The 15,369-nt window shown below is 47.7% G+C and overlaps 1 protein-coding gene across 1 annotated transcript in view; it reads left to right on the top strand.

The window, feature by feature from the left end:
- The first annotated feature begins 11,567 nt into the window (after positions 1-11,567).
- Positions 11,568-15,369, top strand: part of ATP1A3 (ATPase Na+/K+ transporting subunit alpha 3) — a 56,570-nt gene continuing 52,768 nt past the window's right edge. Inside the window, exons 1-2 of the mRNA XM_084816298.1 lie at positions 11,568-11,622; positions 11,856-11,914. Coding sequence (XP_084672424.1) covers positions 11,568-11,622; positions 11,856-11,914 — 114 coding nt within the window. The remainder of the gene's footprint in view (positions 11,623-11,855; positions 11,915-15,369) is intronic.

Genomic DNA, 15,369 nt, shown 5'->3' with positions numbered 1-15,369 from the left:
AATCAGGTGGAGGGGCTGTCTAACCCTTCCCTCCCCATGCCATTTCCCCCCTGAAAATGCAACCTCCTCCCTGCAGTTTTTAAGTTATACCACCATGAGCTGGGCTCCAAAACTGGAAGCAAGCCAGGCTGGGCAAAAATGTTAACTACCCTCCTGCCCAGCAATCCTTGCTCAAAAGTGTCTTCTGGTGCCACGTTTTGCAGCTTCCCTTTCAGGGCGACTACCAGCTTTTGGGGGCAGGGGGTATTTTCATCAGGGCTATGGTGTGTGTGTATGGGGGGGGGCGGTGTTCCACACCACTGATACTTTTAAAGAAAAATGACATGTTAAATGCATTGATGTGTTTAAGCTATTCTCTAGTTTGGCTATTGGCAAATGTGGGGTTGGGATCACACATTAGTATCTAATTTGTCCCTGAGCTGTCACCAGAAATGAAGATGCAAGCTTGGACACTGGTAACCTCCTGGTTTACTTCTACACCCAGGCCACCATTGGCAGAGGACTGATATTGGACCAGTTTAAATATGGACAGTTTTTACATCAAATCATAGCAGTATCAGAGCTCCCAAGCTCCAGCAATGCTATTTCTCCCTGCCTCTTCCTTCAGTGGTGAGAAATCCACAAAGACCTTTATTGGGTCAGCATTAGTGGACTCTGTGCTGTTTACAAATGTACAGATCCAGAGGTATTGCATGGACGCAGGAACAGGTGTATAAGGCTGATCCATGCCAATATTGGCCCAGTCACCTATTTATTTATTTTATTTATTTAAAACATTTCTATCCTGCCCTATACCATTAAGATCTCAGGGCGGTGTATGGATAAAATCAATTTAAACAGTATAAAACAATAAATAATTTAAACACCTAAAAACATATTACACTATTAAACAAACTAATACCAGTTAATATCTAGAACAATAAAACAGTTAAAACAATGTGCTAGGGAATGCATGTAGCCTTCAAAGGCTTTGGCAAAAAGCCATGTTTTTATGTGGCACTGAAACGAGACCAATGTCTGCACCAATCGGGCCTCTAAGAGGAGAGCATTCCACAACCAGGGTGCCACTGCAGAGGAGGCCCTCTCCCACATCCCAGCATAGTGTATGTCTCGTACTGGTGGGACGCAGAGGAGGGCCCCTCCAACAGATCTCAGTTCTCAGGCATACAGTATATAGGGAGAGGTGCTCCCTCAAACAACAACAACCCCCCCTCCAAACCCCAGGCCATTCCTTTCCAGTGTTGCTAACATACTGCAGATTAGGCTAATGCAAGCCACTTTTGTTACCAACCTGCATGTGGGCATGATGTTCTGAGTGCTCACCGTCCAAACAGGCCGAGGTAATCAGCTGCATTGATTGCCTATTCATGCATTAGAGTACATTATTTTCTCTCGGTGACCACGGCATGCCAAATCTGGGGAGAGTGCCATCTTCATTTCACATAATGGCTTGGAAAAACAAGAAACATCTTGTTTGGGGTCAGTGTTGTGTTAGGGGACTATGGCACTGATGTGACACAACAGCTGCTCAGAGACCTTGTAGCTTACATTGCAGGTGGGTGGTGTGGGGCTTCTGGTGCAGGCCCCATGGACACTGGAGCCCATCAGAAGGATATCAGGCCTGTGGATGTGTGCAGGTGCAATTGTGGTTTCAGAGCAAACCCAAGTGGCTCTAAGTCAAACTGGCCTAACTACCCCCGACTCCAATTTTGTAGGAGAGTTCCTTCCCAGGAAAGTGTGTGTGGGGGAATATCAGCAACTTTTGGGGGTGGACAAGGTGGAAGAAGTTTCAGGTGGGATAGGTTTACCTTTAAAGATAGGATGGCTAAGGTTTTTCTTTTTTGTAACAAGAAAAACAACAACTATGCCATCACTTCAAGCTCTAACTTGTATCTGGCTGAAGTTGCTGGGAGGCTTGGACCTTCCTTGCTTCCTTCCTTCCTTCCTTCAAAAAATTCTTGGCCGCCTTTCAGGGCAGAAGCTCTCCCAAGGCAGCTCACAGCAATAAAAATGTTTAAAATATTAAAAGTGATAAAAAAATAAACACAATAAAACAGTGATAAAAGAAACAAATAAAAGCCAACAATAAACCAACAACAGCAAAACAGCAACAACGGCAATCATATCAAGCGAAGGCCACAGTAAAATAATACGTTTTCAAGGCTTTCTTAAAAGCCTGCAATGATAGAGCATGGCGGACCTCCAATGGCAACTTGTTCCAAAGGTGTGTTCTAGTTGTTATTCTGCTTGTTTCATTGTGTCTGTCCATCCCCCCTGCCCAACTGCCTAGTAAACCACTGGGAGATGGCTGGCTCTACAAGAGAAGGTGTAGAGCCTTCTCTACAGGAGAAGGTGCTTGGGAACTATTGTGTCAACAGCGTTTTCCATCTCACTATTCTTAAGTGAGACCAGGGCTTCAACTGGAGCACCAGCCATGTCTACAGGACACTACTGTTGTCCTTCAAGACAACAAATCCTTCAAGAATCTATTGGATTCCCTACTTCTTTGGGGGTAGATAGAACTTGATGTGTCTGCTGTACCAGCAGAGGAAGAAGTAACTGTGAATCTGAACTTCAACAGGAAATGGCTTGACTGTGACCATGGGATCACAGACCATGTCCCGCACCCCCGCCACAAGTTCCACATCTCCAACCTCCCAGACAGTCAAAATACTAGGTCAAGAGTGCATACTGTAGAATGTGTTGGGTCGTTGACAGTTGCGACAGCCCCATGGTTGTCATAGCAGCCATGAAGACCTGAGCAGGCCTCCTAAAGGGGCTTCAAAGTGGATATTGAAATCCTCCGGGACAAGCACCCTTGGTTTTTCCATAACTACGCCTGAGACCAGCTCAGCTGCTGGATGGTCAGTACACCAACAGAATCCCTAACCTGTCTGTCTGACCTGACACCAGATACAGGCATTCAAACAAAGTAGGCTCCTGGAGAGGTGCTCCTTCTAGATGGCAACCATTCACCATCCCTGGCCCTCTAGCTTAGGTTGTATTTTTTATGCAGTATAGCAGAGGCGTTGAACCTCTTTCAGCCCAAGGACTAACTTCAGTTTCGGAGAAACATTCGGGAACTGTTGAGTGGGGTCAAAAGCAAAAGGGGCAGAGGCAAAGGAGGTCAAGTGAAAATACCAAAAATAACATGTTGCAGCTTAAAGCTCTTACTTTAACAAAGTAAAGCCTTAGGAGACGCATTTCTACCTTTTAGAATGGGGGGAAATGTGCAAGGCCAGGAAACAACCAAACGATGGGCAGTCTGGGAAAGGGGATGGAGCTAAGCCACTGGTGAACCCTGGAGGGCTGGATTTGGACCCTAGGAGGGCCAGATATGGCCCATGAGCCTGAGGTTGGACATCTTTGGTGAACAGAAATACAGTTCATCTCACCATAGAGAGGAAGACTGTGACATGGTGACCTGTGTGCCAGTTGCTCAGTCTGCTGCTGTTGAGATGCTAAGCGTTGACAAGCAGTTTCAAGGCCTGCTCTCTTTTCTTGGGACTTGGACTCGACAGCCCTTCATACATAGGACACCTTCAAATAGAGGACTGTCCACTGACTGCTCTTCAAATAGAGGACTGTTTCCTATAAAGTAGGACCCACAGCTACCCTATCCATGGCTCAGTGGTAGAACAAATGCTTTGAGACTCATCAGTGCCTCACGTTTCAATCTGACAAAATGGCCGCCTCTGAGCAGCCAACTCATTCTGAGCAAAGAGGGCAGAAAAATCATTCTGGAGTGTCTCAAAATTTCGGTCATTGAATATCCCCATTTCTATATATGCTTTAAAAATTCAGGCTCCCCCCACCCCACATTCTGGAAGAGATGACATCATAAGGGATTTTCTAGAATGTCCCAAAAAACAAACCAATAAACAGGTTAGCCGGGTAGAATCTCCATAACTATCTATGAGTGTTGCCAGGTCTCCTCAGGTTCAGACCCTGAGACACTGGGGTTGGGGGCCTGGGAGCTATGGGGTGGTGCTCAGCATGGCTTGGTGGTAGAGCACATGCCCTCTTTGCATGGGCCCCAAGTTCAGTCTTTGACGTCTCCTGTTGAAAGGCTCTCTGGTGGGGAAAGGTGTCCTTCTGAGCCGCTGGAGAGCCACGGACAGTCAGAGGAGGCCATTCTGGGCTACATGGACCTGATGCTCTGATTCAATATAGAACGGCTTCTTGCAGCTTGTCTGGGAAGTGGCTCTGGAAAGCCTACAAGCAGGGCGTGAAAGTAATAGAGCCAGTGTGGCGTAGTGGTGAGAGTGTTGGACTGAGACTCAAGAGAGCCAGGTTCTAGTCCCCACTCAGCCATGAAGCTCACTGGGTGACTTTGGGCCAGTCACTGACTCGCAGCCCAACCTACCTCACAGGGTTGTTGTGGGGATAAAATGGAGAGGAGGAGGCGAACTATGTAAGCCGCCTTGGGTTCCTTGCGAGAGGAAAAAAGGCGGGATATGAATGTAGTAATAACATAAATAAAAATAAATAATACCTCTATAATAAATAAATAATAAAAATAAATAATTACCAGCTGCTTGAGGGAAGCAACAGGGTAGAGGTATTATTTATTTTTATTTATGTTATTACTACATTCATACCCCGCCTTTCTTCCTCTCGCAAGGAACCCAAGGCGGCTTACACAGTCTGCCTCCTCCTCTCCATTTTATCCCCACAACAACCCTGTGAGGCAGGTTGGGCTGCGAGTCAGTGACTGGCCCAAAGTCACCCAGTGAGCTTCATGGCTGAGTGGGGACTAGAACCTGGCTCTCTTGAGTCTCAGTCCAACACTCTCACCACTACGCCACACTGGCTCTATTACTTTCACGCCCTGCTTGTAGGCTTTCCAGAGCCACTTCCCAGACAAGCTGCAAGAAGCCGTTTTATACCTCTACCCTGTTGCTTCCCTCAAGCAGCTGGTAATTATTTATTTTTATTATTTATTTATTATAGAGGTATTATTTATTTTTATTTATGTTATTACTACATTCATATCCCGCCTTTTTTCCTCTCGCAAGGAGCCCAAGGCGGCTTACATAGTCCGCCTCCTCCTCTCCATTTTATCCCCACAACAACCCTGTGAGGTAGGTTGGGCTGCGAGTCAGTGACTGGCCCAAAGTCACCCAGTGAGCTTCATGGCTGAGTGGGGACTAGAACCTGGCTCTCTTGAGTCTCAGTCCAACACTCTCACCACTACGCCACACTGGCTCTATTACTTTCACGCCCTGCTTGTAGGCTTTCCAGAGCCACTTCCCAGACAAGCTGCAAGAAGCCGTTCTATATTGAATCAGAGCATCAGGTCCATGTAGCCCAGAATGGCCTCCTCTGACTGTCCGTGGCTCTCCAGCGGCTCAGAAGGACACCTTTCCCCACCAGAGAGCCTTTCAACAGGAGACGTCAAAGACTGAAATTGGGGCCCATGCAAAGAGGGCATGTGCTCTACCACCAAGCCATGCTGAGCACCACCCATAGCTCCCAGATGGAGGCCTACAACAAAGGTTGCAGTGTGGGTTGCTCCCGTTTAAGTTTCTAGCCACTCCACTCCACTCCCCCTCCACCTGGCATTCTGTTTCCCACCACCCAGAAAATCAGTATTTCATGCCCACAGGGTGTTGTTACCCACAGGGAGCGTTCTGCAGAAGTTCCCACAGTAGCTCAGCTGGCAGAATTTCCAATCCAGAAACTAACAGAGTGTGACGCTTGCCATAGCCTCAGGTTTCAGGGCAAGATATTAGCACCATGTTGATAAGTGGATTGCACTCCTCAAAAGTGTCATGATAATTGTTTATTTTTATTTTTTTTAAATGGATGAGGGAGCACTGACAATGTCTTTGGAGACTCATGTTGGGGTGGCTGGAGCCAATCTTGCCCCCCTTTCTCAATTCAAAATGCGAGAAGCCTGCAACTGAAGAATCAGCTGGTGACTGCTATTCAGAACGTGAAACCCAGCTGACCTCTCCAATCCCACACACTTCTTATTCATTAATTACATTTCTATACTGCCTATTCACTGAAGCTCTCTAGGTAGTTCACACAGCAACCCATAAAACACAATGACACAGTAAAACATAAAACCTTACATTTAAAACCGAAGAAAGCCAAAGTAAAAATCAGAGTAAAAGCCAGCAGCAGTGCAAAGATCTAAAACTGCACTAATGCAATGCATTTTTTTTAACTAAGGGCACAATTCTATGCAGATAGGCAGCCACCTATCCAATGTAGGGCAGGAGAAGCACGGTGGGGATCATTCCCTCCATGCTTCTCCTGCCCTGCATTTGTGGCTAGACAGCCGATTTCGGCTGTCTAACCGTGGAAGGGCTGAGCGGGGGAGGAGGCTGCTGTACGACACATAGGATGCGTTGTACTGGCATTTCTGCCCTCCCCGCCCCTGAACGCCCTCCAGAATGCCCCATTTTAGCCACTCCGTGCTCCTCTTGCGAGCGTGGAGTACAGGGCTGTCCCATGCTGCCTGCAAGGCAGCGCAGAAGTGGGGGAAGGTCAGTTCTCCGGGAACTGACCTTGGAGCGTGGGCTCCGAGGTCGATTCCCAGAAAACCAGATATCCTATGGCGGTCTAGCTTCTGACTAGCAGCCATAGGATTGCTCCCTCCAGGACTAAAAAGTCTTGAGGAAATAAAAAGACTTTCACCTGGTGCCGAAAGGACCACAACATAAGCACCAAGCAAGCCTCTCTGGGGAGGTCATTCCACCGCCAGGCAGCCACCACTGAAAAGGCCTTCTCCTTAGTAGCCACCTGCCTCACCTCATTTGGCTGGAACACCTGGAGGAAGGCCTCTGAAGATGATCTTTGGTGTGTATAGAACATCCCCTTGGCCCTCGTTTCTCTCTTAGGATTACCATTTCTCAACATTGCAGCAACAAGAGAAGCTACAGCTAGCAGAATTCCCCCTTCTCTGCAGCTCATAAAAGGTATAGCAGCCCTGTCACTAGCAACCTTATGCTCTCTTCGCTCCCAGGCCCATAGTCCTCAGCACTGCAAACTTCCTTTGCACAGCACTGCCTGTCCCTAGGCCCTGTGTGAGGTTTTTGCCAGAGTTCTCCTTTCTCCTTGGTTCTTCTTTCTTAGGCTCCCATCTGTGCTGCTCAATATGCCCTCCAGTCCTTGTTCTACAACCCACTGCCTACTTGTCAACTTCCTTTACACTCCTATATCCCTCTTTTCCTGTATCACAAGCCCTTCCTGATCTTAAGCAAGGGGGGATTTCTTCAAATTGCCCTTTTATGATCTCCTTCTGTCAGTTTCTTGTCTCATCTACCCCTTCCCTCAAGCCTTCTCCTCCTTCACATATCCTTCCCTCAAGAACCTGTTTCCCAGCCTGATTTTGCTTCTTTCCTTCAGCCATTTTGCTTCTGGACTTTCTGCCCCTTAAGGCTTTTCTACATCAGGCTTTTAACCTGCCACTTTACTGAGGCTCCTACTTCCGGATTCTTCGTGGGATTAAGATTGGCTGTTCTTTTCCGGAGGGTTTCTTTCTCTGCCTTTCTATATGTTCAATTACACAACCACTAGGTGGCACTGTGGTATAGCAGAATTGTGCTATACACCAGGGTTTCATGCCGCCATTCACAGAAATACCAGACTTTCCTCATTAGAGAGAGAGAAAAGCCCCCACTATAATGGCTACAAACAATGGTAGAGGCCCCAGAGACTGATTACATCATGTAAAGGACCCACAAACTACCATGAATGAGGAAACATGAGCGCACAATAAATGCCTCATGTAGAAAGGCTAATTTCCCTCATTTCTGCAGTATCCTCACTATCCTCACAGATGATATGGTCTGTGTAGTGCAGGTTTGTTTCATGGGAGAATATCCAAGATGTGATTATAAGGAAATCTTACCATTTTCTGAAGTCTTTCAAACAAGACATCCTGTCTAAGAAGATTTCAATCAACAAGAAGAAAACCTCCATTTAAATCATTGATTTTAGTCAGCTTGCCAGTTCCCATTTATGTTCTTTACTACCGAGAGGGACATTTTTATGGATTGACACTTATTATTGATTGACACAGCCATTAAATCATGTTGATTTGCAATTAAATAATGCTTCTACACAAGACAGAGTACATCCCCACACCCCCTATACTTTGGAGGGCATGTAGTAACTAAATTTGATTTGATCCCCTAAAGAAAGGTATGTGGCATAAATATGCGCTTCCATTTTCTTTTTATGCCTTCCATTTCGTCTTCTGTACACAAAAGGTGGGGCTTGACACTTTTACACACACACAAAACAGAGATGTGCGGATTCAGTGTTGTTCACCATGGCAGGTGGTGTGGTAGTGAAGAACTTGAGCTATGAGCCACTAGGTTCCTTGGTTCAAATCTCAGTTCATCTTAATCCTAGCTAAGCTTAGGAAAGCCTAGCTGTACTTCCTTCACTCCCTGCACCTTCGTTAATCTCTAAAATGGGGTTGATAATCCTGGTTTATCTTGCAGGGTTGTTGTAGGGATTTTTGATAGTTCGTGGGAGGTGCTTTTAATGCTAAAGATAATGACTAGGCTACCAAAATGCCAGTCATTATAAACAGCAGTGCAGGTGTCTGGATGGGGAGTTACCCCTGCACAACAGATCACCTATCATTAAGGGTCAGCCCACCCAGTGATAGAGGGTGCAGAGTAGGTTTTGTGTTCCCCTCCATGGTGTCTTCAAGTAAAGTGGTCTACTTTTTATTTATAGCTTTCCTCCATGGAGCTCATGATAATTGTAGATGGTTTTCATCCTGTCCTCAAAACAACCCTGAGAAATCACTGGGCTAGGCTGAAAGCTGCTGGTCACTGACTAGGCTTTGTGGGTATTTGAACTCAGATCTTTCTCCCTCATCTGGGCTGTAAGCATTACTCCTTACACCACACTGTCTGTTTCCCACCCACACTCCGAAGAGTGAATGGCAAGCACTGGGGTATACAGTCAAAACCCACTCCCCTGCCCTGGTGACCCCAGCTATTTAGAATCAAGCAGTGGAGGCTGGTGGCTGTGATGTTAGTGGGGCAGTGAATCTGTTCCAGGCTTCAGTCAGAACTCTAAAAGAGCTATCCAAGGTGCTCAGATAGCTCTTTTAGAGTTCTGACTGGTTTTGACTGGAACCTGGAATAGATTCACTGCCCCTACTGACATTGGTCCCACCCGTCTCAACTGGAACGGAGACTGTTCCAATCTGTATAGACCCATCCTGGACTCCTGTCTCTTGGCCGCACTTGAGTGTGACGGTATATTAGGAGCTGACTGTTTTTAAAAGTAGAATGAATTTTTAAACATGTTTATTCTTAAAACATTGTAAAGAAACTTTGTTTTAATTGTATCGCTCACAGGTTTGCATGCTAGAACTTGGTCTCTCAGGCATGTATCTACTTACTCCTCCCTGGAAAAAGGAGCACTTTGCAGCCCCCACTTTCTAACACCAGGTGGCATCTTCTTCTTGAACCTGGTTATGGACTGTCGGGAATTAGCAGCAGCGCAAACACTGAAAGGCTTGAATCAACACCCAGTCAGGTCAATAGCAGGATCAACTCTTTGAGTATATAGGTTTTGTAACTGTAAGGTGAGCCCCCCCCCCCAGCTTTCTAGCTCAGCTGTAGCACTTTTCAGAGTTTAGGGGGGCTCAATGCCTTCTATTTCCTAGCTTTAAAAAGAGATGGTCTGATATGGGGTGGGCCTGCCATTGTTATGCACATCTCATAGGAGTGAGGCATCCATCCCAAGCCTTTTACAGATCAACCCACACCATGGAATGCAACACAAACAAATCAGGCGCATTCAATAAGGTCTTTGCAGAGATGACTCACATAAGCAAAGCAAGCCACCTGGGTTTTGTTTTCTGTTTGTTTAAATACAGAGTAACTCGTAAATTTGATTTGGAGAAAACTGTCCAGGGCCAGCTCAAGATCTGAGGATGCCTCTGGTGGGCTTCCTCTTAAAAACATAAGAAGAGCCTTGCTGGATCAGACCAAAGGTTTCTCTTAAGTCAGCACTCTGTTCCTACAGTGGCCAACCAGATGCTTATCGGAAGCCCACAAGCAGAACATGAATACACTAGCATCCTCCCACTCATGGGCCCCACCAACTGATATTAGAGACATATTGCCACTGATTCTGGGGGGAATATATAGCCATTGTGACTAGCAGCGCTATGTTCTTGTGACAGGACTGTTGCATTCACGTCCTGTTTGTGGACTTTCCAGGGACATCTGGTTAGCTGCTGTGCGAATCGTGTTGCTGGTCTAGATATGGACCTTTTGGCCTTCTGATCCAGGAGAATTCTCATGTTCTCATGATCTCAGATGTACACTCTCAGCTGGTAAGGTGCAGCCTTTTTGATTGGCCAAGTGCTTTCAAAGGGTGGCGGAGGGGGGGATAATTGGATTTCTTGCCCCTTCAGCAATGGTTGGAGTCCAAATAATTCCTGGATTGTTCTAGAATCCCATAACTTAACAGTACTAATGCACTTTTTTAATTTAAAAAATGCACTTTCCCCGACATCCCATTTCATTTCGGTGGGCTGGGGAGAGGAGGGAACAAAACATAACAGAAGAATTGAAGGAACAGAGGCAGTTTTCATTATGAGCGCACAGGGGCAGCGTCGAGTGCAATTCCGCCCTCTATACTCCGCTCTCCGAGCGACTCGGTGGGCTTCCATTCCAGTTCAACGAAAAGGGGCTGAAATTGGTTGAGCAGGAAAGGGACGAGATACCGACCCCTCCCCCCTCCTCGCAAAGGGAGGAGGTTTTTTGTCCGGGGGGGGGGGAGATACGGGGAGGATGCAAATAATGAATTGGAGGGGCGATCCTAATTAGGAGTATTAGGTGGGTGGGTGTGTCTAGGGACCGCAACAGCTGGAGATGAAGAGGATGAGGATGGGTAATATTGGGGAGGGGACCAGGGCGGAGATACCTTGTTGCTGGGAGGAGGTCCATGCATATCGCCTCTTCGGTGAGTGGCGGAGTCAGCATTTATACCTTGTGGCTGAATCGTGCGAGTTTCATTTTCCTATTCAGGGAGGGGCCTTACCCCTGGGAAGGAAGGAGAAGGGAGGGTCGGGATTGGAAGCACAGGCTGAGACCCCCCCAAACACCAGAGGGGGTCCCGCCCCTACCCCTTCTTTGCATCAACGCCCCAGGAATAAAGGGGTGCCCCCCTAGGCATATGCTGCCCTCCTTCCTGTGCGGAGGCTCCACTCCGAGGAGGTCCAAGGATTCCGTGAGGCCGGGGGGGGGGGACATAATCACAGCAGCTACCACAGTCGCTGCCGCCCCCCGAAAGCCACACCCTGCGGCACAAACGCTGCCCCCCTTCCTTTTAACGCATGGTTCTTCGTGGCCAAGGATGCAGCGCGGTATATCTCAGAATGCAGCAGGAGATCTGGAGGTTGGGGGAGCCCTGTGCCCCCCTCCCCATATACCAGCTGCCAGCCAGCTTGCCTGCGTCCACCGCGCGCCTGAGGCCCTGGCGTGAAATAGAAAATGCCAAGCAACCAACGCGAGCTTACGTAACCGGAGCCCCTTCACGGTTCGGGCCGAACAAGTCGGGACACGTGCGGCGACGCGATGGAGGAGGCAGCTGCTGTCCAGCAGGGGAGGGAGGAGGAGACGGGGCGGGGAGGTAAAAGGCCATCTCGGTCGAAGAGGCCAGATGCCTGGCGAGGAAGGAGAACTCGAGGTGGACGCTCTAACTCAGCCTCCCGCAACCTGGCGCCCTTCAGATGCGTGGGACTACAACTCCCACCATTCCCAGCAGAGTTGTAGTCCTATCCGTCTGAAGGGCGCCAGGTTGCGGGAGGCTGCTCTAACCGCTAGACCCCCCTCCCATTGCTCTCTCTCCCATTTGGGACCCAGGAGTCCTGAGCTTCCCTCCGAAAGGGCATCTCACTGGGCCTAAGGCGAGCCAGTGTGGTGTAGGGATTCGGGTGTTGGACTGGGCCACGAAGCTCACCGGGTGACGTCAGGCCAGTCACTGGGCCCAAGCTACCTCCCAGGGTGGTTGTGAGGATAAAATGGAGAGGAAGAGGGGCTGCCTTGGATTCCTTGCCTGAGGTGAAAAGGCGGGATATAAATATAATACATAAATAACCAAGAATGCAGGGTCCTTATGGGAGGAAGAAAAGGCTGCATATCCTAACCTATTAGAGCCCCCCCCCCCCCCTGGGGTGTGCGTGTGTGAAGGGGACTAGTTATGGTTTCCAGCTTTTCAAGCCAGCCATTGTAGCTGCACCTTTAGTAGCAGGCTGATGGAAACATATTAGCAAAAGAAGCGAATGTTTTACCTCCATCCTGCAGAAGACTTCCTTCTCCTACTGATTTCTGTATTGGCATCAGGCTCCTGTTAAAGGCACAAGAGCAGGCCAGGCTGGTTTGTTTTCTGTTCAGTTGGCAACCTTGGAGACAGGAGCCCTCACTCCTCCACCCCTGAGCTCGCTCAGGAATCTCAAATCCTTGCCAATTTCTTTTCCTCCTAGACTGCTGGTTCTCCACACCCCGATATGGAGAGAATTTGTATAGCAGTTCGTAATGGTTTGTGGAGCAAAAGCAAGGAACACGTCACTGCTAAGTTAAAAGAGAGAGAGAGAGAGAGAGAGAGAGAGAGAATTTTGGAGTTAAAGGGTCGAGGAGTGCCCAGGGGTTGTTACTGGGGGGATCAGAAGCTATATGGCTCAAGGCTGAAGGGCACAAGGACAATTCAGAAAGGAGTGGGGATCATTAGCCAGGATCTGTCACGAGCTGTCTGGTTGATGGTCTGTATGGATTTTGTGCATACTTCCTACCCCCCCCCCGCCGCCTCCATCATTAAATAACTGTCTCTGTCTCTCTCCAGAAATAGCCCACTGCCCACACCACCTGTCCCCCTTCTCCCCCCACGCAGGTCCTCCTCCTCCAACACCCAGGGCTTTACCCTCCCCCCTCTTCTGGGAACGGTTGCTGGAGAAATGCATTCACATCCCCACATCATCTGTGCACCCCGGCCACTGAAGCAGCCAGGCAAGCAGCCAATCTCTGGGATTCCCCCCTCCTCTTCTCCCCCACCCCACGTTCCCCCAGATTTCTATCTAGGACAGTAGAAAACAGGCTGAGAGAGAGAGAAGGGGTTGCATATATGGTACATGTTCCCCTCCTCTCTTTTCTCTGTTCGCCCACATCTCATGTTCTGGAAAGGAGGGGACCCAGGTATTCTAGAGCCGAGGGAACCAAAAATATGATAAAGGAAACCCAGGAGTATGTCTGGATCACCAGTACCATCGCTGCCTTTTCCCTTTTTGTGACCTGCCTGGGGAAAGAAATCCTGTGATTCCCCCAAAGCCTCATCCATCATCAGCCAGCGCAGTCTGTTGCATATAATACCCCTAACCTGAATGGCTTGAAATCTGCCTGCCAATCAATGGTTGCCATAGAAACCAGATACAGACCAAGTGACCTTCAGCTAACAATAACAGGACAAGGACACAAAGGATGGGATTAGTTGCAGGGGGAACCCTGGCAAAAGGCATCATTTGGACACAAAAGGGATGATGTACTCACCATTTGAGTCTTGCTAGTTACCTCTTAACTAGTCTAGGGTAGTTAAAGAATGGATTTTGCCCTCCCTTTCTCCTTTCAGTGCATATCTACTTCGAGGTCATAGACAGATCATAGCTTTAAGAGAACTGCAGGCAAGAGGCATGGTTTCCCATAGTGGAACATCAAAGCTGCATTATACGAGATCTGTTTATCCATCTGGCCCAGCATTGTCTGCCATAATTGCCAGAGGCATTCTGGGGTCTAGGCAAAGATACTTTTGTATCACCTGCTCCCTGATTCATTTAATTAATATGCCAGCAATTGAATCTGGGACCTTCTGCATGCAAAGCATGTCCTCTACCACAGGGATATGGCCCTTCCCCTGTACACCCATCCATCCTTTGCTCTGCTGTCACTGTTGGGTCAACAGGTCTGGTAGGTTTTTGAAACAATTCTTAAACCTGCCAGACCTGTTTACCAGTGGCAAAAATGCTGTGACTGTAAGCATCACAAGCAGCAATCTTTCTTTCATAGATGTGATTTTGCAGTGTGTGTGTGTGTGTGGGGGGGCTTTTTCAGCTTTCTGGAAACAAAAACCAGAAATAATACCTGGCCTTAAAAGGGCAGGTTCTGATTTGTGTTGCTGATTATAAGTACAGAACCAGGAAGGAGAGAGAGAGAGTTATTCCAGACTAAGTAATCCAGAAGGGGGGAAATTGACATGGGGGCAGTGCACTTGACAGTGACTTGTGCCAAAATGAAGTGTTGTGGCAGATGCCATGCTAGGTTGTCTTGAAGCCAACAGTCTCCCGCTTGTTTCAGTGTATGATTTGGGGTTGCCCAAAGCTTATTTTGGGATGCACACCTCCAGTTTCTTATTCATTTCTAGACATACTAGCAATTAGTGTTGTAGGTAGGCCCTGTGTGCTTGACAGTGTCTTGTGCCCAAATGAAGCATTGGGCTGGATGCAATGCTATGGCCTCTCATCAAGGACTCTCTTGTGGACATAAGTGTATGATTTAGGGTGGCTCAAAAAACTTGATTTGGGGTGTCAAGTTTTAAGGCATATTTCACAAAATGGTTTTGAGAGAATTCTTCTGGATCTTGAAGGGGACAGTCCCCTGGTCACGAGAGAAATGATATGGGGAGGGGTAGCCCCACACTTTTTGCAGGGTGCATGGGCATATAAACTTCAGTTCTTTATTGAGGGTGCTCACGTAGCTCTGTTTCGAACTCTCAAATAAGGAACTGGGAACTAATAAGTTACCAGCTTCAGCCTTGTAATTCTTTAATGGAGTTTGTTACTGCTTGAGTCCCTTCAACTGCCCCAGAGTGACTGGAGACCAGTAAAAAGGGGCTGATCTTTCCCACATTGATGGGTGGAAAGAAAAATCTGAGCCATGTAAATGGCTACAAGTGCAGAACAAGGAGGTTATGGTTAGTCCAGAATAATTAATTGAGAGTAAAACAAAGAAGTGTGTGTGTGTGTGTGTGTGTGTGTGTGTGTGTGTATGAGAGAGAGAGGAAGCAGACTTTTCCCTTAACATTTTCCAGCCGTATCCACCCTTTAGGATTCATTCTCATGACCACAGCATAGAATGGTTACTCCCCACTGTGCTAAAACAGCTCAATCTTATGTATGTCTACTCAGAGGTAAAGCCCATTGAGTTCAGTGGGGTTTACCCAGGTAAGTGGGTGTAGGACTGCAGCCTTAAACTTGGTCATTCCTAGAATCAAATCATGACACATCAACCATTTTCAAACCATGGATTCCCCCAACTGCAGTTCTTTCCCCATTCAATTCTTAAGAGTGTTCTTACTGTGCACGTTGATTCATTGTTGTTGTTTTGTTCAATA

Source organism: Heloderma suspectum, chromosome 10 (assembly GCF_057233095.1).
Source record: "Heloderma suspectum isolate Gila_16-S chromosome 10, 16-S_ref, whole genome shotgun sequence".
Lineage (NCBI taxonomy): Eukaryota > Metazoa > Chordata > Lepidosauria > Squamata > Helodermatidae > Heloderma > Heloderma suspectum.
The sequence above is the reverse complement of the archived record's forward strand: the minus strand, read 5'-3'. Positions and strand labels throughout refer to the sequence as shown.